Source organism: Pogona vitticeps, chromosome 5 (genome assembly GCF_051106095.1).
Source record: "Pogona vitticeps strain Pit_001003342236 chromosome 5, PviZW2.1, whole genome shotgun sequence".
Taxonomy (NCBI): domain Eukaryota; kingdom Metazoa; phylum Chordata; class Lepidosauria; order Squamata; family Agamidae; genus Pogona; species Pogona vitticeps.
In genome coordinates, this window is record NC_135787.1 from 99,637,825 (window position 1) to 99,664,366 (window position 26,542).

Below are 26,542 nucleotides of genomic sequence, written 5' to 3' on the forward strand. Positions count from 1 at the left end.
AGATAAGTGAAATATTTAAGGAGTAGTTTTATTAGTTCTGCACGCCCAGTGATTTCCAAGAATTGGGCAAGGATTCAGAGCCAGTCCTCCAAAGTCCTAGTCTGTCATTTTGTTCACTACAACACAGTGAGTATTGTTACTAACTTAGAACTCGCCTTTTCCTTAAGCGGTTTGTGCTGGGTGGGTGGGTGTTTCAGAGTATAGGGACAAGAAAGCCTAGAGGCTGCCAAATAATGTCATCATTTCTGCTGATTTTAAAAATAAGTTCTGTAATCTGGTTTTTTTTAAAAAAAGTGCTCTAACTCAGAACTTCGAAAGCTACTTTTTTAAAAGTAATTTGTTCCTTTTACTTTTTACAGTGCTGAGTTTCTCAGTCTTCAGGTTAATTTTCATTAAAATGTTTTTTTTAATTCATAGGATTGATAACAGAATAGTATAAAAGTGATAATTCCTGTCAAAACGCTTTTAATACACTTAACATTACTTTAAAGGATAATTAGAACATGTTGCTCATTATGCTGATGAAACAACTTCTTTTCAACTTGTTGCATTACTTTTGAAATGTGAATTTGTTACACCCTTGTAACAAAAAGGAGTAACTAGTAACAGGTAACTATGCAGCTTGCAATTCATTGCTCTGAAGCTCTAATGCAGTGCCCTGAGCTCTGGCTCCACTCTGCCACTGCACCCAGTCACATCCTATATGTAATATATAGAAATATGCAGTTAACTCCTATTCAAGTTGTACTTGTAGGAACCTGACTTGGTTGACAGAGACCCAAGATTCTGCATAGCTTCCTCCTGCTCTCATCTGTTGTTTCTTAATACTGGAAATTTTAGAGAGTGAGCCAATTAGCCTCCCAACTGGCTAACTGTGATCTCATGCAGGTGTGCTGCTTCTTCCTTCCAGGGGAAGATGGGGTGGGAGGAAGAACAGGCAAAGGGAAGATGAAATGAATGGAAAGGGTTGTGATTGCAGAATTGCAATTCATCATAAAGGTGAGAGTGTGCAATAATTTCGTCAAGTCAGAATGGCCAGAGTCACAGAAGAGGGGCAGAAACTCTGGAATCACTAATAACAGATGAGCAACAAGGGGGTAAATAATTAAGAAACAAAGGGAAGATACAGGGTCCTTGTTCCAGCATCCTTCCTCCCTTTAGCAAAATATTTTACCAGGGAAGCACATTGGTGGTATCATGCAAAATAGCATTATAGAAAGATGTAAAATTTCTCTTTTGGACCACACACTCATTTTCACACACACACACACACACACACACACACACACACACACACACACACACACACACACACCTGATGGCACACAGGTGTCTCTCAGATTATCCATGGAACAGATTTTTGCACTTCTGAAGGTTTTCGTATCTCAGTAGTCCCTGTTGCAATGGACCTTATGGGAAGGAGCAGGGGAGGACTGCAGAGGAGAACTGTCTATCATGTACGTAGTCCCCGGCTGCAACCACCATGGACAGCTCACTGGGTTTAACCAGCTGGCCCAAGGCATTCATAAACTCCACTGGAGCCACACAACCTGATTTTGTTTTTTATCCCTCTGGAGTTTTGCCATGCTCCCGAGCAAATGCCAGCAGCGCTCACCATGCAGCTATATATAGAAGGAACAGACTTTATGAATTAAATAACTGAAACGTTGCCCTCTTCAGAATTGAAAGGCAATCGCCTGGTAGACACAGAGAAAGTCTACTAGTTTCTAAGAACCAGACAGCAGGTTTGGCAAAACACACTTCACTGTTTTTCTTTTTTCTTTTTTTCCTTTTTAAGAACTTAAATGTTTATAGCCATACAGCAAGAAAAATATGCGGTATAAAAACGGTTGCAGCTAAGAAAGCGGGAGCAGCTCCAGCCAGTAAAGTAAGGCCTTCCAACCAACTCCTTCACCCTTTAGTAACAGCAGGAAGTGTCTCCACACAGTACTAGGGAAATGCAGATGATTGCTGGCATTCAGGAAACCAACTGCTGATTAGACTAGACCATGTATGTGTTGAGGATCCCTTCCTAGCAGGCAAGATAGAGCATCCTGAACTTCTGCAATGGGAGGGTGACTTGCCCTTGAGTGAAGAGGTAAAGAAGATTTGTCATGCAGGTTGTTCGCTTCCTGAGCAGTGCTGTAAAACCAACACAAAGACGGAATCATACAAACACACCTATTAGTTGATTTCCCACCCCTCCCCCGCATGAGCTGGGAGAGGCATCTTTTCCTAGGCTGCAGTTCCTTGGAATGACTGGGATTATTTGGCTTGAGAGTTTCCTCCTGAGCAAACCTGTGGAGGATCAGCTGGTAAAAGCTTACTCCCCCCCCCCCCGGAGTCAAATGTGCCAAACCAGTTTGCCCAAATAACAGATAGGAAGGGCGTCCTGCAGAAGTTGGAAAGGGAGAGAGAATAGCAAGAAATGCTTTCGGTCGCTCTGCTCAAGCAAAATAGCTCCCTTCTCCCACCCCACTCCCGGCCAAGTTTGCTGAAGGCGTCTCTTCGGATTCCTCCCCAGATCTGCCTTTCATTCACAGTAGACTCTTAGAGCCATTTGATTGTATGGGGGGCGCGGGGGGGGGGGGAAGAGAAAGAGACCCAGTTCAGTTTTCGGGGGTGGGCGCTTTCCCAACTTGAGCAACCGAAGAGTCGAAATTGGTCGTCCAGGATGCCAAATTTAAACAGAACATGCTCGGAAGTGAAGCAGCGAAATCAGATAATGCTATTCTTATGGTCTGAAGTCGTGCAGCAGCCTGCAGAGAAGAGGCTTTCGCTGATGGGATCACTTCAGAGGACGCGGGCAGGCAATTATAAGAAAACGCAAGCAAAGGTGTCTTTGGAAGAACCCGGCTCAATCTTTGCCCCAAGACTTTCTCTTTTTTTCCAATTTAAAGGGAAAGGAGCAATGGGAAAAAAAAGGAGGCAGATGTATTCCCCAAAGAGCTAGAGTGGAGGTGGGACGACGATGCTGGGGAAAAGGCGTTTGGAATGGCATGGCTCGCGGCTCAGGCTTCCCTCGCCGTGTAACGTCGATCAATGACGCTGAGAGGATGGAGCGGGCCATTCCCTCGCACCCTCTATTTGCTCGAGGCGTGGAGAGGACGTGACCGTCGCCTTCCAATCAGCTCAGGCACATCCAAACGAACCCCCCCTCGTTGGAAGTCACGTGACCCCAAGGCCCATTCAAGACGGCTGGGTTCGTAGGTGCCTTCACATGCTCCTTTAAGAGAAAACAAGAGGGGTTCTTCGGCCCCACCCCAGTTTCCGTATATATATATTAAGGAAATCACCTTCTGTTTCTTCATTGATTCAAAAAGTTAGAGGAAAAAGAAACACCTGCTTTTATTTTATTATTATCATTATTATCAGCATCATTGTTTTTAAATTCTGCCCATTTATCAAACGCAGAATAAAAACTCCTCCAAGGTTGGGTTACTGGAGGAGTGTGTCAGATAGCAACCCTACTGCGGTTAGCTTGGAGAGGAAGGAGAGAGAGAAAGAAGGAAAGACAACTTTTTGAAACGACTCCTGAGAAAATCAACTTTTGTCTTGATCAGGCTGATCTGAGAAGACAGAGCAGTACTACTCAAGGAAAAGGTGAAATATTGAATTATGGGGTAACTTATTCTAAGGTTGTGTGTGTGTATGGGTACGCGTGTGCATGTGCATTTATTTTTTCCCCCAAGTATAAGCTGATTTTGGTCCTGCACGGTAAATTTTATATATCTGGCAGCATGAAATGGGAAAGGAGGAGTGCCCTATGAAAGAGGTCTCGTAATTAGGGGTGCATTGTTTCTTTGTTAAGAGTCAAGGACAATATGCTCGAAGAAACCAAGTGATTGATTAATATATAGCCTAACTCTTGTATTTGTATAGATCATAAATTTGTTTGAGTTGCCTGGATAACGTGTGTTTTAGTGTGTGGTTTGCCTTCGTAAACAGTGTAAACAAATATTGCGCCCAAACATTTTAAAATCGTAGTCCTGGTTACCCAACTTGAACAAGATGGCTTGAACGCAATGGGCCTTACCTGAGTCCTGCTAACTATACCTGCTGCTGGGTTTATTCGCAGGACAGTAATCCCACCTACCTGTGCGCATCCCTACCTGGGACTGATTCTACTTTAATAAGTCGTGTTCGTTTAAGTGGAAGTGGAATCTGATCAGATGTCACGCACTGAAATGAAGATTTTGCGCAATGTAAACATATCTAAATAGAAAACACTGAATTGGGACAGGTTTGCGTTGCTGTCAGAAAGCAATGTCTGTATATGTTAAAAAGCCAAATGACACACGTAAATGGTCGCGTGTGTTGATTATCCAGAGAATGATTTAATCACATTTCAAAGAAATATAATTCAGTCGGTAAAGTCTCCACTAGAAGCCCTACTGAAAATCAGCAGAAGCGGCCAGTGGTGCGCAGATCCCGTTCGCTTCGAGGAGATTTGCGTTAAGAGAACTTTCCGCAAGGGCTGCGATCTGAGATCGCGTTTCTGTGATAACATTCCGGTTGGGAATTTAGCCCCATTGAGGGTACACTGTAGAGGACGGGGCTGCAGACCATTGAAGTCAGACGGGATCAAAGCAGAGGACACCCATGAGCTTTTCAGGGTACCTCCTGACTGGCTGTAAAGAGGTTCAGACAAATTTTGCTCATTATGTCAACTGCAGCTTGACCTTCGTGTTCCGGCTCTCGGTGAGCCAGTAGAAAAATTATCAACTGCACCCTTATCTAAACAGGCCATGAAGCTGCAAAGCAAACCTTGGGTAAAGTTAACCAGCCTCCCAAGAATCTCAGTAGTACTCGCAAGCGTTAATCTGATCGGAACACGCGTCATCTTTTATTAGAGTAAAAACTCGAAGCTTCAATATCCTTCCCCCCCCCCCCCCCCCGTATTTTAATATCAGTTTCATCAACATAGCTCGGAGGCAGTTTCTTGCGCAAGGCATATAAAGAAGAAAGACGAGGTTTGCGCTACCTCTGGGGCGGGGCGGAGTATTTGCCTCCAGTTCCGGAGGTCAAGAGGACTCCTTCGGGTCTCACCCGGACTCGTGCTGTCATTTGGGCGCGAGATCTCAGGTGGAGAAAGTGAAGCCCGAGCCAGCCCGGCTTGAAAGGGTTAACGACATGGGGGGGGGCTGGCCAGCCTCCAGCTGTTCCCAGCTGTTCTCCAGTGCTCTGGCGATCGCGAAATACTACCCCAAACCCGGAACATTTTCTCACATACCCAGATGAAATAAAGGAAAGAGTTTTTTTTTTCCTCTCCCCCCCCCCCGTCCCCGCTCCGTGAAAATTGACACATTATTTGCAACGCCTCGCGGAGTCGGGGCTGGGTCGCCTTTCCCTCAGAAACCTCACTCCCGTCTGGGGAGGGAAGGAAGAACGAAAACTTTCCACAAATGTTGAGCTTAGTAGTCGCGTTGCAGGATTCCCACCAGGCACGGGGTGGGGAGGTGGGGGGTTCGAATGCCCGCCCTCCGTCCCTGCCATGAACGTCGGAATCGCACGCAATTAAATTTGCGCGCGTCCCCCCTCCCCGACTAAGCCCGCTTTTCAAAAGGACTCTTCCGAGGACCTTGCGAGAGGGGCGTCCACCCGCGGCTGGAGAAAGCGCGCCCCAGCGGGGAAGCGAGAGATGTAGCTGTAGGACGGCGGGGTGGCGAGGGGGGGGAGGGGGAGGCGGGTTAACTGGTCCCGAGAGGCTGCTCCGTGGAGTGTCTGAGGGCCAGTTCATGCAGGCAGCAGCTCGGCGGCTCCTCAGCGGAGAGAACGGGGGGACCCCTCTCCAAACATCTCACCCTGTGAGGTTTAGCGTTCGACAAGGGTTTGGGTTATTTTTCTTAAACGTCTGCCTGCAAGCAGAAAACTAGCATATCGGGGCTCGAGGCTGTAGCCCAGCCCGTCGCCTGTGGCGCCAACTTCTGCTTCGGAGCGCGGCCGTCCCGTTCCTTTGCCGCCTGAGGCGGCCGAGCCCCTTCTCACCAGTCCAAGCCTTGAAGAGGCCCTGGCGACCGTCCTCTCCGAGGCGGGTCCTCGGCCCGAGCGAGTTTACAGTCAAGCGGATGGCGGGCGGGCGGGGTATGAGCCGGGGAGGGGAGGCGAGGATGATTCTGTTGGCAGCTCCGCCGGGCGGGGGAGGCCTGTGGTCTCTCTGCCCCGGGCGGGACGCTCCGACTCCAACCGGGGCGCAGGTTCCCAGGGCGCCCTCTCTTCGCAAAAATGCCGCCGCTGCCTCTTCGGCTTCCTCCGCCTCCCCCAGCAGGTTTCCCAGCGGCGGCTCCTCTGCTCGTTGCTCCTGTGCTGCTGCTGCTGCCGCCGCCACCGCCTCCTCCTCCGTTTACATTGCTTTGTGTGCGCGCACACCGAGCCTGACAAGGAGGGAGGGAGGGAGCCAGGGAGAGGAGGCCACTTGTTGGAAACTTCTGACTCGAACGTGGGGTCTTGGGTCTTATTCCCGACGGAAGGTGCCTGCCTGGCTTTACGCCCGGCCGAGGCGAAGAAAGCCTAGGCGTGGGTGTTTGTGTTTTGGTGGCGGCTCCGGGGTGTCCTCCTGAACTCGCGGGTGAGCGGAGAAACTTCAGGCGAGGTGCTGCCCGCGCCTCGGTCCAGCGAGGCGCTCCGTGGGCTCGGGAGGCTTAGTGATTGGCTTGGTTGTGGGGGGGGGCGGGGGGAGTCCCCTCCCTTCCCGCTTCAAAGTCTCTCCCTCTCGCCCCATCTCTCTCTCCCTCTCATACATATATACACGCGCGCGCGCGCGCACCCTCTTTGCCCTCCACGCTCATCCGTGCTTCTCCTTCGCAGATTCCGAAGACCCGCAGCACCGCGACCATGTTCCCGAGGCTCTTCCGGCAGTGGAGTTTCGTGGTGTTTCTGCTGAGTTATTGCGCGCCTTCCTCGGGGAAATCACTGGAAGGGAACGGTCGCAGACTGTAAGTTGCTTCTTCCTCGAGCCTTAGAATGCAGATGGATGGGTCGTGAGGAGAGAATTTGGAAGCACGTGTGTTTGAAGACCTCCTGTAGCACCGAGGGCCTGAGTTTTCTCGACGTTCTCTCTCCCAAAAACACCCTGAGTTTAGTAACCCTTAGGTTACTAAATCTTAGGCACGTCTAATCTTAAATTGAGTCGAGTGAACTGACTGTCAAGTGAATGTGTATCTTATGAAGTCATGGATGAGGGATTCAGACCTCTGGATAGAAAAAGGAGAATAAAACTTCGCTTAGGTCAGGTTTAGTAAAAGAACAAGCCAAGAGTTATTTCTTGCAAAATCATGTCATACTAAGGTAATATTTTGCCTTTTTGTCATTGGTTTCCATTTTTTTAAAAAGCCTCAGTGGCTGTCGATCTTCATCTCCTTACTAAGACAGTTTCCCTTTTAAAAACATGAGGAATGTCTGGAGACACAGCATAATATTCAGAGGGATTGAGAATAATGGAGGTGAAATAAGTCTCACTCAGTGATAGTTGGCAATGCATGTGAGGAACAATTGCTGTCCTTAAAGGACATGGGTTGTGAGGTGGGCTGGAGAGAGGAGAGCCTCCCAGTATGTGGTTACATAGGTACACATAAGACTGTATTCATATTGCACACATAGGAATCCTACAATATCAAGCACACTGGGGACTTCAGATGCTAAAAAGGGGCTGTAGACATGTTGGCCTGGGTCCCAGAAGCATGGATAACACTGTGGGGGAGTATGCCTGGTACTTAAATCACAGACATTGCTTTCTCCCACTGAGGATTTGTGCCAGTTAGTATTAGTTCTGCCATTTTAAGTTAAATATGTGATTTGGAGAGACAGAGAGGATTTAAGATAAGTGAATCTGAGAAAGGATTCAAAATATCCATCCATGCATACTTGCACACTCTTAACACCATATTTGTTAATATGAATCATTTGACAGCAAACAAAACTCAGACAAACCACCCAGGTCAATAATCCCACACTGTGGTTAAATATTGATGCTGTGTCGATCTCCAGTTATCTGAGACCCTGATTTTGAGCCCTTTTTACTTTAGTTCAGTTACTCACAGGTGTGTGTGTGTGTGTGTGTGTAAAAGTAAAATCAGAAGGCTACTGTGAAGTGATAGTCATAAGACTATATATATATTATAAACAGATATGTGCCACCCTATGTATTAGCATGTACAATTACAGAAAAAAAAGTGATGCTACAGTATTTTAATAGTGGGAGGCAGATAACAAAGAGGTCCATTTAGCTAGGTTGGAAGTGGCATAGAAGAACTTTGCTTTAAAGGACAATCATTGAATTTTCTTAGGCAACAGGGATAAAGAACATACACAGAAGATAAGGCTACAGGACGTCCTCTGCCCATTAACACCAGCTGCCTGCCTTGATCAGCCCTTTGAATCCATGCGTAGATTTGTGTTGCAGCCCTCCCTTGACTAAAACGCCCTGGATTAGGACCGGTTCCATACATGATGGTCGTAATCAATGCTATCTTTCTTCAGAGGCTCCTGCTCCAACATATTGTTTCAACTTCTCTAAAAATGACTGGCAAAACTTGCACTCATATTAAATCCCATAATGAGTCATTGTTTGTGTGTTAAGGAATATTCCTGGGAAAAAAAACTACACACAATAGTAGTTAAACCCTTGCAGTATTAAAAAGAACAACTGTTTTGGGTCAAGGTTTGCTCGCATAGTTTGGTAGATTGCTTGCTGACAAAGCAGGCTGCCCAGAACAGAACTGGACCTATAGGTTCAGTCCTATAGTGCTAATTCTGTGACACTTCCCCCTCCAGAGTAATATCAATGAGTACATTGTAGGAGAGGGCTTTACATGAGTTAGTAAATATGAAAATGCCACCAAACCCACAAAGCACCTTACAAGTCTCTAACCCTTCTGGAGAGAGATCATTTCTTGGCATACGTATCCCTGCAAGCTGGATACGGGGGGCAAGCTGCAGTTCCTTAGCATGGTTTCTTTTGCGAATCAGGGAAAGAGAGCGAGGGATGGGATAGCTGTTTGAAGTTGTAGCGATCAAGACACCAAGAGTGGACACTTTTTTCTAATGATGACTGGTTAACCATTTTTCCTTGGGGGATTATCAGTATGTTTATGATGCTGAATTCATACCAGGTTCGGCCACATACATGAGATTGAACGATAGCTCTGTGAATGTGGTATTCAATGTATACAGTAATTTGTGTGGTACTTTTGGCCAGCGAGAAACCATAAGTTCTCAACCCTTCTCTCAAAATTGCTTACCGCATGTTAGCATTGCACTAACTACAGCTTGGTTTGGGGTCAGGCGTCTTTTAATCTAGCAAGTTTGCTAGCAGTCCAGAAAGGACCTCTAGTGGGTTATCGTAACAATTTGAAAATCTTTACTTTAATTGGCTCTGTATCTAAAGAATTTGTTCCTCAGCTAATACATCCAAATGATTAAGTGCACCCAAAAAGTACAGTTCGCTCTCGCTCCATATAATAATATGTATATAATAATATATTAAAGTTGCTTTACCAGTGTCAGCCCAGTAAGCTTTTGTTCCTGACAGAGAAAGATATCTAGAGGGAAGAGAGTGGACCTTTTAAGGCCACAGGTGATTGTGCCTCGGAACCATCTGTACTCACGGCCAACTCACTGATTCAAGGCAATGAATGACTTGTTTTTTGAAAAAAAAAATAACTGAGGCTATGAGTTCTGTAAATCAACAAAGATGTGAATGTGCCATGTAAATAAGCAAGCTATGCATGCTAAAGGAACAGGATTTTCACTCCAAAAAAGTGAGTGCATGTGCAAGGGATAGACAGAATAGGAAGCTACCTTAGACTGAGTCAGTTGCTCTATCCACCCCAGTTGTGGCAGCTCTGCCTGGCAGCAGCCATCTAAGGTTTTAGACAGGATTCTTTCCTTACCCAGCCTGGAAATCCATCATGTCCACTTTTGATCTTCTATTCAAGTACTAACTAGTCCTAATCCTGTTTAGCTCCTGAAATGAAGTATAATGCCATGTAATATGATGGTAATACAAATGTATGTCTGCGGTTTCTTCTTGTTTGTTGGTGCTAGAACTGCAAAGTATAAACATTAGCTGCAAGTTATCTAAAAGCGCACAACTTTTTTTGGTGCAATTTAATATTCAGTCCACGGAAGAGCGACCTTGCTGGGAACCTTGTCTTTTCCCTCCTGAAGTATCGAAGGAGGATATCCAAATGGCACCAACTTCTCAGTAACATGCAACAGCACTCTGTGGGAGATGGTCCCGTACAGTGACTGGGAGTACGGAAGAGCAGGGTTGTGCTTGATGAAGGTGGCACAGGAGACATTCCTCGTAGAATACAGGCCAGCCAGCCACACCACTGTTCTGTAATGAGGTCCCCAGTCCCTAGCCACCTCATTTAGAGTCATGGGAGGCTGACCTTGTCTTTTACACAGTTCTTTGGCCTAGCTTTGTTAGATTATAGCATTTGCCATGTTCTAGATTTTTCGTACAATCTTTATGTCTGTCAACATCAGCTAATAACATTCTCATGAAATCAGCCTGTATTTGCACACTGTCTACCAGATAGATATTGGAATTGAAATGTGTTACATGTTAGCACATTAACATTTAATTTGATCCAATAAATTGTTTTACAATAAAATTGTGAACATTTGATATCGATCATATCTTATAGCCTGACTGTATTCTGTGAAGTGGGGGGAAATGTCTAGGTTTAGATGAGATTTATAACAGAAGGATTTTCTTCCAGTGTACCATTATACTTTTTTTACACTTGATTTTTAAAAGAGTTACTATTTTAAAGAGTTTCCTTGAGAATAAAGTGCTTTTGGCTTCTGTGGCAATAACCCTCAAATCAAGAGGAAAGCAAGAACACCTCTCTAACATTAGGTATATGCCTATTAAAGCTGAAAAAGTCCCCCTGCCATTCAGCCATTGGCTGAAATGCTTTGAGGCAGCAATCACAAACTGACTGCTGAAGAAATAATGTCCAGTAGTAGAATACTGGCACATGATGTAGCTTCTGTGAGGGGGACCAGAGTCAGCTGGACAGGAAAAAAAAATCACAAATTGAGCCTGAAGTCAGAAGGCAATAATTGAGAGGAACGATATAAGAGGAGAAAGGGGGAAATTGAAAGCTGGTGGATTTACAAGTTTATTTGAACATGCCAGCCTGATCCTTCACTTCAGTATTTTGAAGGCAATCAAGCTCAGAATTTGGAATGTTAAGAGAGGAGATATTTTCTCATGAGAAAAGCCAATAGGGCTGTAACATGAGTCACTATGGAGAGATTGACAAAGATGATAAAAGTAGGCTAGACTTGTGTGGCAGCAAGGGACTAGATTCATCAACACGCTGGGTCTATTCTGAGAACACAGTCAGTAATTGTGATGGGGAAACACAGAACACAATGCCTGTGGCTATTGTAAGAACAGAATACTGCACATTTTTAGCATATATGGTAAAAACCTATGCAGTGTGCTGGTTGAAACCATACAACTTGTTCTGAGCTTACTTTTTCTTCAAATTCTTTGGTCTTCTGTGGTGTATTTTAAAAGGATTCATGTGTACATCCAGTGTCAATAATCGACATTATGCATAATATAAGCCTATAGGGCTTGAATTACAGCCTTTCTAAAATATAATTCATACTATTGCAGTTTTTAAGCTGGAAAATAGTTTCATTTGAGGATGACTCAATCACATAACTTTCACCAAAGTATTAAAATGATCACATCTGTAGGATCTGCAGGCACTGCATTGATCCCAATAATTTATGCATGCCTGTGCTTCTCTTGGTCACTACAATACCATGGTAACCTCCATGGACAGAAGCTATTAATTATAACTACAACTGCTTATAACTGCTGTTTTAACGCAGCAGCTTCAGTCATTCAGAAAAGACTATGAACATTACCTTACTAATGTTTTCAGGTCAGTATCATTATGCCCAGCTGGCTGTATAGCTTGGCAGTTTAGGGAGCCTGAGGATGGGAGTTTGATTCTCCACTGTGCCTCCTGTGAGAAGAGCCAACTTGTCTTGAGAGAGAGAGAGAGAGAGAGAGAGAGAAGTTTGCTAAAGGCTACCCAGTGAGCTCTCAGGTTCAAAGTGGAGTTTCCTACTCTGTAGTTCAGTCTCTCCTTCACCACATGCCTGGAGCAATGCAAATCATACCCAACAGTTAGAGCTTTTATAACTCCTGATAAAACTCCAGACACAATACTTTCCAATCAAGTCGCCCTTCTTATATGTGAGTCAACAGGTGCTGAGTAAACAAGCAATGAAAGATGTGTGAGCTGCCCATTCTCTATATAAGCCTTGAAAAGATGGGAAGTGCAATATTTTGGCTTTCATTTTATTATTTAAAACTACCCGAACTTAACCGTTACACAGCTAATTGCAAGTATTTGTGATTTTTAATAAAAGATGGGAAATGTTACATTGGAATGTATATTCTGAGAGCTGCCTTCCAAGAAGTAACTTTTCAAAGCAGTGGCCAAGCAGCTGTCTCTTTGTGCATGAATGTACAGCAAATTAGTAACTTTGGTATCTTGTTCTCATCACTGATATATCTTAAATCTTAGAACCAGAGAGCTGGAAGTGACTCTGTGGATCATTGAGTCCAGCCCCTGTCAAAGAGGCACCGTGGAGACTCGAACTCCCAGCCTCTGGCTCCACAGACAGATACCTAAACCACGGAGTTGTCTTCCTGCTCTTTGATGTAAAAAGTTTGCTAGGCCTAATGTACAAAGCAGTTGTTCATTAGCTGCAAGCAAAACAGCAGAGACATCCACTTCCCTGGCCAGTAGATGGTCTATCGTTTACAATACATTCATGCAACAAATAAGGTTATCATAGTGCCTCAGGGCTCTCTATTGTAAGCGGACTGGAAGGACAGCTGCATGTGGCACTCACTGGAACTGACTTACAATCCCACCTACTTTTTCTCCCCCTGCAATTCACAGTGCATCCACCTTAGCCTCAGGGAAAAAACATACATTTTTCCATAGTTAATTATTTCCCAGGCAGCCCTTAGATCACCTGTTGGACCACAATATGGTTTCTGTGGACCGTTTTTCCCTACCTCCCTGGTTATTCCAGTATGAAGTGCTTGCAAAATGTCTGGTTATACCATTGCTTAACTATCTTAAAAATTGTGAAAGTATGGGTTAACATACCCATTGTGTGATATAAGCAGCATTACTGCATAAAAAAATAAAATAAATAGAAAGCCAACACGTCCAGCTACTTTATAACTTTGGACCTGACTCCCTATGAGACCAACATCTTAGGCAAAATATACTGAAACCCAGAGGACTATCTGGAAATCACAGCTTTAGAAAGATTATTTTTTTTTCCACTGTAACCTCCAGAGTTCCCAGCTAGCATGGCCACAGTCCTTATTGTGTGAGAAATCCTGGGAGTTTTAATTTAATAAATCAGGCAAAAAACAATAGGAAAAAAAAAACAAGAACATTGTGGCAGCTTAAAGACTAATTACTATATCTTAATGTGAGCTTTTGTGGACAAAAATTTGACCTAATAAAGTAACTTTTCCAAGCTATGCATAATGTTAGACGGAAATAATACGTCTGTGCCATTAAGTCGATTTCACCTTGTGACAATCCTATACAGGATTTTCTAGGTATGGAGTACCCAGAAGTCATTTGCCATTCCCTTCTTCAGGGGGCACCTGGGACTGTGCTGCACAGGCCGGCACTTCTCACAGGAGGCACAATAGGGAATCGCCCTCCCTACCCCCTGCTCTACAACAAAGCCCTCAGCTCGCCAAGCTATTCAGTCAGTTAAAAAGGAATCCCAATATAGTTTTGGGGATAATGGGTTTGGGGAATGCTTACTCTTCTTGACTGGAAGAAAACATCTGCTAAAGTATAATTTTCCCCAAATCGTTAGGAATCGTTTAGTGACCGTTTAGCAATGGCTGTCTTTCTTGATTAGGAAAGCTCAATATGTCAACCTGTAAAATGATTAGCAAGTTGTTTCAACTTTAAACTTTTGGATTCCCTGGAAAGTGGCTAAGGAAAAAGTAGTTGTCATCCAAGATGTATTAGTTACACACCAAAGAGATGGAAGGTGCATGGCTGTTTTTCAGTGGTTAAAAGAGAAGAGTCAGGTTTTGCCAAGCTGGCTCAACAGCATTTCATTATCAATTTCATAATGCATGGGCTTTTATTTATTTATTTTTTCTTAAGCAGCAAAAGGACTGTGTCAGAATATCAACTGCTGCATGACAAAGGAAAGTCTTTGCAAGACACGCGAAGACGAAGCTTCCTGCAAAATTTAATTGATGGGGTGAACACAGCAGACATCCGGCCGGTGTCAGACGTGTCACCGAATCCTAAACCTGCCACCATTGCAAAGAACTACGCTGTCCGATTTGGCAGTGATGACGAAGGCAAAAACCTGACTCAAGAGACCAACAAAACTCAGATGTTCAAGGAACAGCCCCTGAGGACACCAGGAAAGAAAAAGAAAGGGAAGCCTGGGAAACGTAAGGAGCAGGAGAAGAAAAAGAGGAGAGTTCGTTCAGCCTGGCTGAGTTCCAGAGGATCTGGAAGTGGAATGGCACGGATCCCCCTCTTGAACATCTTTGGTACTACACATCTTGATGAAAGGTAATAACATTCTATAACCTGGAGGCAAAAGGGCAACGTTTCTGTTTGAAGGCTCCAACCAGACACTCATGTGGGAAATCTAGATGGCAGAATCTAAATGGGGCGGAATTCATTGCAAGCCCCAGAGAAAGCCAAGTGTAGCTGTGCAAGACCAATCTGGTTGTTCGATGCATTGGGCCTATTTAAGAGGGGAAGAGCCCATGATACTTAAATTTTGCTACTCAGAACAATCCCATCATGCTTCACAGTAAGGTTGTTTCCAGATCACATTTTTCTCTGCATCACACACACACACAAACTCAGAGGGAGGGAGATTGAAGTAGCTTCTTTTTTATATATATACCTATAGTAACTCACTCGACTTTTAAAGTATTTTCTCACCTTGGGAATCTATCCTTCTGAAGATTAGGAGAGGGTCTGCAGACATTATTGACACCGAGACACAGTAAATTACTCAGAAGCCAAGTGCTGAATAAAATTCCAGACTTTGAAGTTATTTGGTTCGATAGCAGCTAGCTAGCTATTGTAGTTACTCATCCAAGGAGTTGGGGAAATTAATCACAGAAAGATTTGTAATTCTCCCTTAAAATGCATTTCAGATCTATTACAATTTCTGTATTCATTAAACCTTCAGCAACATTTTTTAACACGAGAAACATTCGGGTGTTTGATTTGAACTTCACCTAAATTTGCACATATATGAGAAATAGGCTGTGTTTCCTCCTTTGTCTTGAACAGTTTACACCCTTAAACCCTTTCTGGGAGAACATGAAAAGTTTCTCTTATTAATATCTGCTGAGACTGGCCAGCCTTCTGCCATAATATTTTCCCTGCCATTAGGACTTGTTAGTTCAGTTCCAATTTTGCTGCCAGCTTGTCAAACAATTACATTGCTGCTGAAAAATGTTGAGTATTACCCTTGGGGTAGAGAGACATGTTTCTCTCATGTATGACAAGGAAGGGCTTTCAGGGGGGAAAAAAAGCTGCTTAAGAGCTGCAACTTTGTACACATTCCATAAGATCCTTTTATGAAATAATTTTGAAAGCTCTGTCTTTCATTTGCTTTTGCCCACAAAGAAAATATAAAGACATTAAATAAGAATTTGATCCTTGGGGTAAACATTTTGACACTGACATTTTCAGCATATTTACTGAGACATGCTACAAATTCAATGTGTGCTCCTTAGCCAGTGAGTATCTTCCTTATTTTGTAGGATTTGCATCCTGCCATTCCTCCAAGGAGCTTAGAGCAAATAACATGGGTTTATCCCATCTAGTCCTCACAATAACCCTGAGAGGTAGGTTACCGTGTGAGATGATAACCTGCCCTAGGTCATTTTACAAACTTGACTTCTGAGAAGGGGTTGCAACCAAGGCTTGGTATGTGTTCATACTCACCACTGGACGTTCAGGCTATAAGACACTCATCATACACCCTTGTCTAGACCAAGGAAGCCACTAAGGACCATTTGGATTTCAGTGGGAGCAAAGGCATAGATTTCAGTGAGGAGGATACAGTTTGCTGCTAAGAAAAACGTGAACATTAAATTAAATGCTCCTGTCCCCTTTGTAGGATTTTTGCCTGTCGCATGCAATAGGAAGCTATTCCCATTGAAGTATTTGCAAATTTTGTCACTTGGTTTGTTCTACAAGGGGCCTGTCAGGACAGAAAGGAACCCCGAGAAACAGTTGCACCATTTGGCGTAAAACACGCGGAGGTGGGCAGGCTGCCTCTTCCTCTCACTTTCCAAGATAATTAGTCCCTTGCTTGATGCCCTTTAATGTTTTTGCTAAATCCTGCAAAGAGCAGGCATCTCTCAACACCACGGCTGCTATTTTTCTGAATGATCCCACTACTCAATAGGTCAGAAATGACTTCTGTCCTGTTCTTGGAAACGTGATGGAATTGGCGGTGTGGTTCCTGTGTGGTCAAAGCCTACAAAACAGGCTGAGACTCTTGGGTGGTTAGAGGTGCCATGTCAGATATATCCAAACAGAAACGGTGTGGCAAGTGGTTATGTATCTGACAAAATAAGTTAAATCTGCATGGAAGTGAGCTGCTTATTCCCAGAGTTTTTACGAGATTTGTTTTTTTATGACTCAGGTTACTATGGCATTTATATCCAGGCAGTTTCTTTAACTGAGCTATAGATCAGTGGATTGTGTTATGAATATTGAACCAACAGAATACCGGGTATGTTATGTCCCCAAAGAAGTCTGAAACACTCCAACCGCTTATAGATCAGGGCTTGTCTCAAAGGAGTTTTTTTCTTTCATTAGAATACTTGATCAGCATAATAGAGCCCTGAAGGGCTTGTACATTCAAGATATTTAAGAGAGATTTTTGAGAAGAGGAAGTGATTAAGAACAAAAGCAAAATTATTTCTCTGCCAAATGGAATGTGGCGTTTTGGCTCCTGAACTTCCAAACGAATCTTTACATGATACTATGCTAATGAGTTGGCAGAAAATAGTCTTTCTACACTATTAATCAAATGACAGTCATAGAGATTAAGGAAAGATTTCCAAGAAAACAGTCCTTTGTGGTGTGTAAGGTCAGGCGCTGTCTTTTCATCACTCAGCTGCTACCGTTAATTACCGTTTCAACAGAAATATCTATTTTCCCATTCAAACGACTGATTTTAAAATGCAGTTGAATTACTTCTCTGCACACTAGCAAAGAAAAATCAACATGCGAGCCTGTTGTAGGGTAGTGCAGGAAATACACAGCATTCAAAGAAGTCCTTTATTTACTCAAATAAAAGTTTTTTAAAAAAACTGAAGAGGGTCATTCTTTAACAATTGATTGTGTGCCATCAAGTCAATTCAGACTAATGACAGCCCTTCCCAAAGTGTTCTAGTTACAATACGCTTACATGTGGTTTACCATTCCCTTCTTCTGAGGGTACTCTGTGACTGTGTACCTTGACTGGCTGGCTTTTCTCTTGGAGGCACAGTGGGGAATCAAATTCCAGACCTTAAAGCTAGCTGCTCCCATCCACTGAGCTATCCAACCAGCTGGTCATTCTTTAGAACATGACTGAAAAAAAAAGGAGGAGAAATCAGGGAAGAGAAATGGAACACTTAAAATGTTACTGAAACTGAAACTATGTGAGATACCTGCAGCTAGATTTCTCTTCTTCATTAACAACTGCATCAGTCACTCAGGCATCTAAAAACAATTCTGCGTGTTGTCTCTCTATATCACACACAGGAATGATTCTGTCCCGTGCTAAAATCTGCTGCTTTGGAGAAGTCATGCTACTTGAAATGTGTTTGGCCCAGAGCTGGGAAAAGTTATTTTTGTTAACCACAACTCCCAGAATCCCTCAGAGTAGTATGACCTCTGGCTGCCCTGAGCCAGGAGATTGTGAAAATTATAGTTCAAAAAGTAACATTTTCCAGGGTCTGGATAAGCACTTCTCATTTGTTTTTAATCATAGAAACACACAGCCTTAGAAACACTGTGTGGCGACATGTGTCCCTCAAAGAGTTGCAAAACGTAATAAACAAAAATGAAGCATTGGAAGATATATATAGGCAAATGAGATTTTATGGCTCAGTGGTATCCAGGCCATGTTCCATGTGTTATATTAATGTTGGAAGCAGCTATCTCTATTTCCATTGAGGCAATAAACTTCCTGCTAAAACAAGCCCTGTTGTTTTAGCACTGCTAAAACAAGGGGCTCAGATAGAGCTTTCTGTCATTCTTCTACATTCTTCATTTTTTTTTGCTCTGGCAAAATTTGTGTGATTCTAAGCTGAACCCTTAAAGATCCAAGTTATTGCCAATCAGCGCCACTTTTGGTTTTAGATTCAAATCTAGTTCCAGAATGAATCTCTTTGATTTGGATGCTGTTGTGCTCAGTGGGAAAAGCACATCTGCGAACAGTGTTACTCTCCTTCTGTGATCTTGGAGATGGGGAGACTTGCCACCTGCATGTCTTTGGCCCATTCAGAGCCAACTGTGGGTTTCCTTTTGGTGTTTCTTCTGAGGAAGGAGAAGTGATTTTCCCCCCTTGCAGGATAGTACTGATTTTGTGGTTCAATATCCAGCCTTTATCATGAGCATCAAAACAAAGGGAGAGTGGTTAATGGGTTGCATCCAATCCAGATGGTGGGCTGTCTGTGAACATGAAAGCCAAATGATGAACAGTTTAAACCTAAAAAAAAAAAAAAAACAGCTAATTTTGTACAAACCAAATGGCTGCATGACCATATTACTCTATCACAAATCTAAATCTTATAATATGCATACATATTAGCTGTATGATAGCCTTGTTAAGGATATTCTCATCTTAGTAAAATTAAATAAAAATTTAATAATGCCACTTGAAAGGGTCACTTCTCTTTCATTAAAGAAAGAAACAGAATTTGTCAGGCATCCCAATCCTGCACATTTCATGTACCATGAAATGCTACCAGCCTTGTAACTTAGACATCCAGACATGTTCAGTTAATCCTAATTCTCCCCCTCTCTTCTCACCCGCCTGGAGAACCACAAAGGAGCCAAAGGGAGAAAATCCACCGTTAAGAGGAATGTAGTGCATTACAAGTAGAACAAGTGGGGGCGGCACGGCATTCACTGGAGAGTCAGAAACATATTCATAGAAAAACCACTGATTCCTGCATGTTAGTTGAACAGGCCTTTCAGAGTTGAACTTTGCTTGGCTATGTCAAGGCCTTTGTTTCTATGAGGTGGCAAATTTATATGGCAGCCGCAGCTTTAATAGTTGGCTGCTTCCAGTGTGATCCAACCCGCTCCCACAAACTGGGTGATTAGTTTTAGTGCCAAATACTTCCCAAAATGTGGAGTGCAAAATGTGGCATAGAAGCATTCTGCACAAATGGGGTGACTCTGAGGTAAGAAGATCTCATGCGCCAGATGTAATTGCCCTTATATGGCTCCAGTGTGTTTTAATTTAGTGCAAACAAAGCACATTTAATGCCACCCAAAACTCTAGCGAACAGGAGAGGCTTGTGATGTTTGTAAAAGTGGCTATTAAGGCTTCTACAGGAATAGAATTTAATGCAAGGGCTCCCTGGAATGGTGGATAATAGGACAATGATATGCAGGCCAAGTAGATATACTAATTATTGTACATTTACATCATCATCATCTAGTAATATGAGGACAGGAGTCTACATTGTGAGTTTAGTGTAGAACTTCTATTGTTAGGTACCAGATGTAAACCTGTCTTGATTCAAATCAGCGGAAACATCCTCACTCATTGTCCAAAAAAGAAGGCAAGGACAAGGAACTTGAAAGTCATTCGAAAACTTGCAACCGGTTGATTGTTTCTTTCCCTCTAGATAATCCATCCCAATTCTGGTTCCCTAGGTTGTGTTCTACACCTCACTTCCTGTTTTTCAAGTAGTAAACCCAAACATAAATGGATCGACCAACAGTGGGAATATGGCAGCTGTGAAGGGGAACACATTCCCAGAAATGCATGCATAGTATACTTAAAGGGAGCTCACAGGGGTGACAAGCAGATTAAGAGAATACAGTTTAGACCAGAAAAAATATATATATAAAAGCCCAGTGGCCATTCTTAATAGGAAATATAGCAGAAAGTGACAAAGATGGCATGAACTGTCATACATAGGAAACAAAGCTCGACAGGCGTACATGGGACTTGGCTGCCTAGTGTAGATTTGGAAGATGGATGTTTTCAAGTTTAGAGCTCTGCCTCTGCTTTTGCCAGCTGGTAGATTTAACAGTATATTTTCAAGTCAACTTGTTTCTTTTCCAATCAATGTTATGGCCTTGATGGAGATTCTCCAGCTCACACCTAGTTTTGAGATTTGTTTCAGTGGAATTATATTAAATGGTCATTAAAGTGTGATGCATGGCTAATAACTATGTGTGTCTGGGGGTGGAAGTGGGGGACCCAGCTGCAAAGAATCAGCCACTTGGAATCAATCTGCAATATTTCACATTGCTAATTTCATTGTCTTGAAAGCCATGTACAGTAGAGCCTGAGCAAGAAAAAAAAAACACAGCATGAATATATCCAGTGTTCATCATCTCTTCCAGCAGGCACACCCTGTTTGTGAGACGAGTCATGTTGTGTCCAGTTATTTTGTGTGGAAAAAATAATAATTTTCCCCTTTTCTCTTGCTTTTCTTTGCAGGAGGCGTTGACATCTTCAACCAAGATCTTTGGAAAACACATTGCAGTATTCTGTAATAGTGAACATATGGAAAGTGTTAGAAATATTTATTATCTGTAAATATTGTAAATGTATCAAAATAAAACCTTCGTCCCAGATGCTATCCAAAACTGCACATCTGAACATTGTGAATATTGAGGGAATTTTTTGTGCTAAGACAATTCTTGTCACATTTACCATAATTTATTTTGTTGAATGATGTATTTATTTCAATGAACTTTTATCTTGGTGCTGCTGACTTTCTATATTTTTTGTAACATAATGCACTTTAGATATACATTATGTCTTACATTGATAAGACATAAATAAACTATTCCTGTTTTTAATCTGTTTTTAATGAGTTGCCCAAGTACAATTGTTCCAAAACTATGTTCTTCCATGCATGTGTAAAAAGGCAGTATTTTTACAATTTGTAAAAAAAAAAAGTCCAATAAAATATAATCTAATTAAAGTTATATCATGACTCAGAGAGAGAAATGTGTCCTCTAGGACTTTAAGGACAAGGAACAATCATTTCCCCCTTTACAACATCTGAAAATAGTCTTTAAACTTAATATGTTTACATTGGTTTCAGTTCCATTTTCACATTAGCTTTTAGTTAAAAATCACTTACAGTATATTGTGCTTCAGTATTTGGCACTAAGTCAGCAGAGAACTTGAAGTTGATGTCTATTCCTTGTGGAGCACAGTTCTGTGTACAGGAGGAAATGCTCCAGCCAGTCTTACATGGGAGCACAAACCCAAGTCAATGAGTGTTAGCCGAGAGTTTCCCAAGACAGAGAACAAGGGATGAAGAACGAACTAAGAAGATGTGGAGGGCGAGTGTGTGTGTGTGTGGGGGGGGAGGAAATCACTGCTCCCCAGCCTTCATCTAGCACTGAAACTCTGGCTGAAGACATACAGATGAGGCAAATGGGATTTTATGTAAGCCAGGAATCTATTGCTGTTTGGATTCTGTGATCCGAGGGACTTTCAGAGTTCTCTCATTAGACAGAAAGTTTCCCGCCTCATTCCAAGGTTATTTCCAGATGCTGCTACTTCTATTACTCAGGGATAAACTGGAATTTGGAATAGATTCTATCTCTCCCTCATAGGCAGTAGTGGAAATGAGGGAGATGAACAGATCTATAGTGTTCTTAGGTGATAGAAATGCTACACTAGTACCCCTGTGAAATCTGTGCTTAAGATGTTTCGAACATATTTTGGAACATGCTTTCTGTAAACCGTCAAGAGAGGTGGACAATTTTTAATCACTAAAAAGACCATTTAATGTTTCTTGTGCTATATTTTGTGTTGGGGTTGCCAGGTCAGTAGCTTCAAATTCCTTGAGATTTCAGGGCCAAAACCTGAGACCAGATGACGTGTCCCTCTGATGGCAAGAATCACATCTTGTTTAGGACCCAAATATTTTGTGTTCAACAAACATGCAAATACTGTCTTGCTGAGCCAGTGAACTCTGGTGCTATCTGCAAAGTGGGGAGAAGACAGGGACTGAAAGCCACTACACAGAATAAAAACAGACGTACTCCTCTGCCAGCTCACTTGCCCTGTGATTTGTCTCCCTGCCTGCAGACCCAGAGAAGCATAGCAAGTGCCCTAACTTTCAGATGGCAAGCTGAGATATATGCAGAGCCTAGTGTCTAAATGCAGAGATGATGCTGGGCACTTGGCCAGCTCAGAGGTCACTTAAGTCCAGGAGAACACTTAGTCAAAGCCTAGTTTGAAACTGAGAGCTAAAGCAAATGCTCTCCGGGCAATACACAAGAGCACGTGGATAAAACACAAATTTTGAGGAATAGAATAACATACTGTTTGAGCTTCAAGGCATGTTAAAAGGAAGAGGCAGAATCTCATTCTTCATACAGACTTCGAGTGCCCATATACATTCATCACAACTTCATATACCTGTATAACCATGTCCTTGTTTAAAAGAAAAAAGAAGAAAAAAGGGAGGGGGGAGCCGAACTCTTTTATTTATTCCTGCTAGTGTAAATCTCAGCAGCAAATTGACGCTAGTGAGGGAGTCACCTTTTGCACTTGTTGTATTAAAGTTCTATGACGTGACGCATGAGCATGAAAGACTGCATCTATTTCTGAATTAGCAACAGCTCATCTCTGAAGTTTTCATTGATGGACTGACACCAATGTAGTTCTTCCGTTTGATTATGGCTGAAGAGTTAGGGCTTGTAAGATGGTGGTATAGTTTGCACTGTGTCTTGCTTGAAAAACAAATGGAGACCCTGATTTCTTAACTTCTGCCACACCCAACTGTCTGCACATTTACTCAGAGCGGAACTGCCCTGTTCAGTAGGCAGAGTGAAGCTGAGTGCTTCCATTGGCAGGGCTGCCCACTAAAAGGATCTTACCCCTGTCCTCCTTGCCTTCTGCATGGCTCACTTCGCCTCATACTGTTGCCTGCCTGCTCTTTGTGTAAAATTTATAAAGCTCTATATACTCAAATGCTTGTTTAGTATCGTGTGACATTTTGATTGATCCTAACAAAGGTCTTACCTGGTTGTGGACTTTTAAATGATCCTGGGAAGTTTCCTGGAAATGAGGAACATGACACGGTGTTCAATATTTTATACAAAGGTGTGTACCCTTCCAGAAATACACAATACTGAGTGACAAAAGTAGAGATGGGCACGAAAACCAAACCAAAACAAAACAAAACAAACCCCACAAACTCAAAGTGAAGCAAAATGCAGAACTTTTTCCATCATTGATATTTTGTTTCATTTTGTCCCTTCAACCCAGAAAGCCCCCCTTCACGGGCCCCGGCAGGCCTTCTACTGCCCTCTGTCGCCACTGCCAGCTTGTTTTTTAAAAAATTCAAAATTCAGCATGGTTCGTGGTTCGTGGGTAAGAATGGGGGTGTTCGTATTCATATATGAATACGAATATTGCTGCACAGCTGGACTTAATGAGGGTCTGGCCCCTGAGGCCAGACTGTCCATTCACATGTCCGCTGGCAGCCTCACTCATCCTTCCAATCGCTCCTGGAGCATCGGTCGGCTAGTAGCTCAGCAGCTTTGCAGAGAGACTCATCATCCCTCCCATTGCCAGAAGTGGCTAGCCAAGCGGGGTTCCAGGAGCAACTCAAAGGAAGAGAGGGGCTGCCACCGGACATGTGAGTGGATGGACCTAATCATCCTCATTAGGTCCAGCTGTGCGGGGGTATTCGTATACCCCCATCTCTATTTGTGGGCACTGATGAACCCTGAACCATCACAAACTGCCATTATACTGGGCTGAGTCCATCTCTATTCTAAAGGTATGTTTGTCTTTTGCACATGAAGAGACTGAAATTTCCTTTTAAAACGTCTGTCTGGGAGGACGCATCTATTTGTGATGAGGCTAGTCTGTAGCAGTTAGTTGTGCAAAGATCGGAATGGGCAGTCTCTTCTTTGGGTGTTAATTTCTGCCACAGCAGGAGTAACAGAATGATCCAAGGCATGCCCAGTGCAAGGAAGCAGTTGCCACCAGAGGCTGCTTGAAAAGAAGCAAGGCCAGAACAGAGAGCCACACAAAGGTACAGCGGCAAAATTCCTCTTTGGGATCATAGAAAGTTTAATTCATTTATTGACTGATCTCTTGCAGCAGACTAGCCACCCTCTCATAGCATGCGCTTTGCAAATTACTGATGTAATGGGTCTGAAAAAATTTTAAATGGCTCATACGAATGCCCCTAAGGATTTCTTGGAAAGAAATTGCTTTGATGTAGGTAGAGACATATGATCTCCTGCTGTATTACAGCCAGTGTCAAATGTTAAAGGTCTAGCTTGTATCATTGCTTTATTTCTGACTTACACGATCCACTGTGTTCATCTTTTGGACTCTTGATTCATTAGGTTTGATTGTTGTCCAAACAGGATACTTGAGTCACTTGAGATATTTGAGAGGCTTCAAACATTTCCTTTCACTTAGAATTTAATTTTTCTTTTCAGACAAAAGGAAAGTGGCAGATGTTTAAACATCATGGGTGTTGCCTTAAAAAAACAATGGCTGAATAAGATTAAATTATTGAAAAGCTACGGAGCCATACTCGCTGGTGTCCAAGTTTATTTCAAACATGGCTTTTCAGTGAAACATCTTCCCATTCACACCCACCATCTGCGCAGAGCACTACAAAAACCTCGCAGAAGGGCAGATTTTTGAATGCTGCTCCAAAGTTCACTCGCTGGCTTGATATTCTATAGTGTGGGAAAGCCTTATGAAGTGTACAGAAATTCAGTGTGAAAAGTAAACTGGGGACAGTCCTTTATTTAAAGGATTCATCTTCAAGAGCAGGAGTAGCATGTTGAGAATGCATTGCAAATGGCTTTGGATCAACAAAAATAGAAAGAAAAAATGTATGTTTAGTGATGTCCCCCACTTTCCCCTGCATCGTGAGTTTGAAAGCAAGCATTGGAGATATTTTTATTGGACCCCAAAAAGTCATGGGCATAAGCTAACTTTTGACTTTGTTTGAGTCTTCACCAGGCTGGGCTTTACAAAGCTGGGGACAGTGGAGGAAAAAAACACAACCTCTAAAATTTCCAAAATCCATAGCTAGATGTGCAGACCAGGTTCCCTTGCTTAATGCAAGCTCCAAAATGACCTACCGCCTCTTGATGGGTTTTTAGAGCCCACATTTTGACAAAGTGCCTGATCTGCACCTCTGGCCATGGATTTTGGAACTTCTATGTTCTTAATCCACCAACCCCACTCTGTAGTGAAGATCTACACAGAGTCAAAAGCTGCTTTATGTTAGGGATTTTTTAAAATGGTTTAATAAAGATATCACCCATTCTTGCCTTCAGATTGTGTACCAGGACCACATTTTTTTTTCCCTTTCTTTTTTATTATGACTTTGGAAATTTATATGGCATATGACTAGCTAGGGCTGGTTCCAAGTCCCTGCCTAGGAGATGACGTGGCCAGTTTGCCTTCATTTCATCCTGAATTCCATTGTGCAATGCCCCCTTTGTTAAGGGCAAGTCACACACAGGAAAGCAACTTCCTGAGTTACGATGATTTGAGTCAGCAGCAAGTGACCATAAGATACGCAGAAGTAAAATGAGAAATTTCAATCCCAGGAAAAGACTTAAAAATAAAAACAGCAAGTATGTAATGCCACTAACTATAGTGTAGCCACATCTGAAAATGGTGACTGCTTGAAAAGACAGAGAAACGTTCAACAGGTTGTGTATGTATGTATGTACGTATCTGTGTGCATGTGCATATGCGCATGTGTGTGCTTTAACAAGTAAAGAATGGAGTCACGATTTTGTTTTGCAGTAGGAGCAAACATTGATTCGTTTCTGTAGAACTCAAACAACATAAATAAAATCAGTAATTCAGATACTAGTCTAAAAAAAGGAAAAATTAGACAGGCTTTTCCCCCCTCAGATGTCTTTTCCTTAGGTTGGTCAGGACTTTATGGGAGAGCACTCGCACTGTACACGTTGCTGAAAATGAGGCTGTAAGCCAGAAGAGCTACTATAAGCTAAGATATACAGTGATATCTTTTAAAACTCCCAGTCTTACTCTGGTCTGGCTCCTCTTAAGTTAGTTTGACATGGGATCTACCACCTGTTTCATTTTCCTCTCCATCTCTAAATGGAAGCTCACTGAGGACCACAGGAAATCCGTATCACCAGTGGTGGTACCCTTACTAGTGGGCTGCCAATGTGACTGGAAAGCACCTGGTCACATGGACCACGTGGAGCTCGGTTCCACACTACGGAGAAAGACTGCTGTGGTTTGCAAC

At 42.9% G+C, this 26,542-nt stretch overlaps 1 protein-coding gene and 1 long non-coding RNA gene across 5 annotated transcripts; one reads left to right on the top strand and one right to left on the bottom strand.

Moving 5' to 3' along the window:
- Window positions 1–200: 200 nt before the first annotated feature.
- Window positions 201–21,245, top strand: PTHLH (parathyroid hormone like hormone). 4 transcript variants are annotated; one of them, XM_073000919.2, is made up of 4 exons: window positions 201–3,603; window positions 6,808–6,935; window positions 14,193–14,615; window positions 20,752–21,245. In XM_073000919.2, the coding sequence occupies exons 2-4, from the start codon at window positions 6,835–6,837 to the stop codon at window positions 20,759–20,761; spliced, it is 534 nt and encodes a 177-aa protein (XP_072857020.1). In that variant the 5' UTR covers window positions 201–3,603; window positions 6,808–6,834; the 3' UTR covers window positions 20,762–21,245. The 4 variants fall into 4 exon arrangements, with proteins under 4 accessions (XP_072857020.1, XP_072857021.1, XP_078250270.1 ...); XM_073000920.2 differs by lacking the exon at window positions 201–3,603 and adding an exon at window positions 6,418–6,568; XM_078394144.1 differs by lacking the exon at window positions 201–3,603 and adding an exon at window positions 6,419–6,568 and having other exon boundaries at window positions 14,196–14,615.
- On the bottom strand, window positions 18,587–26,542 carry LOC144589470 (uncharacterized). Its single transcript, XR_013545593.1, has 2 exons — window positions 22,600–26,542; window positions 18,587–20,801 (listed from the first exon to the last, which is right to left on the bottom strand). It is a non-coding gene; the product is annotated as an uncharacterized LOC144589470 (long non-coding RNA).

Excerpts from the sequence above, each read along its gene's own strand:
- PTHLH (XM_073000919.2), top strand. The coding sequence starts at position 6,835 with ATGTTCCCGAGGCTCTTCCGGCAGTGGAGTTTCGTGGTGTTTCTGCTG. Across the intron at positions 6,936-14,192 it reads GAAGGGAACGGTCGCAGACT|CAGCAAAAGGACTGTGTCAG; the intron begins GTAAGTTGCTTC and ends TTTTTTCTTAAG.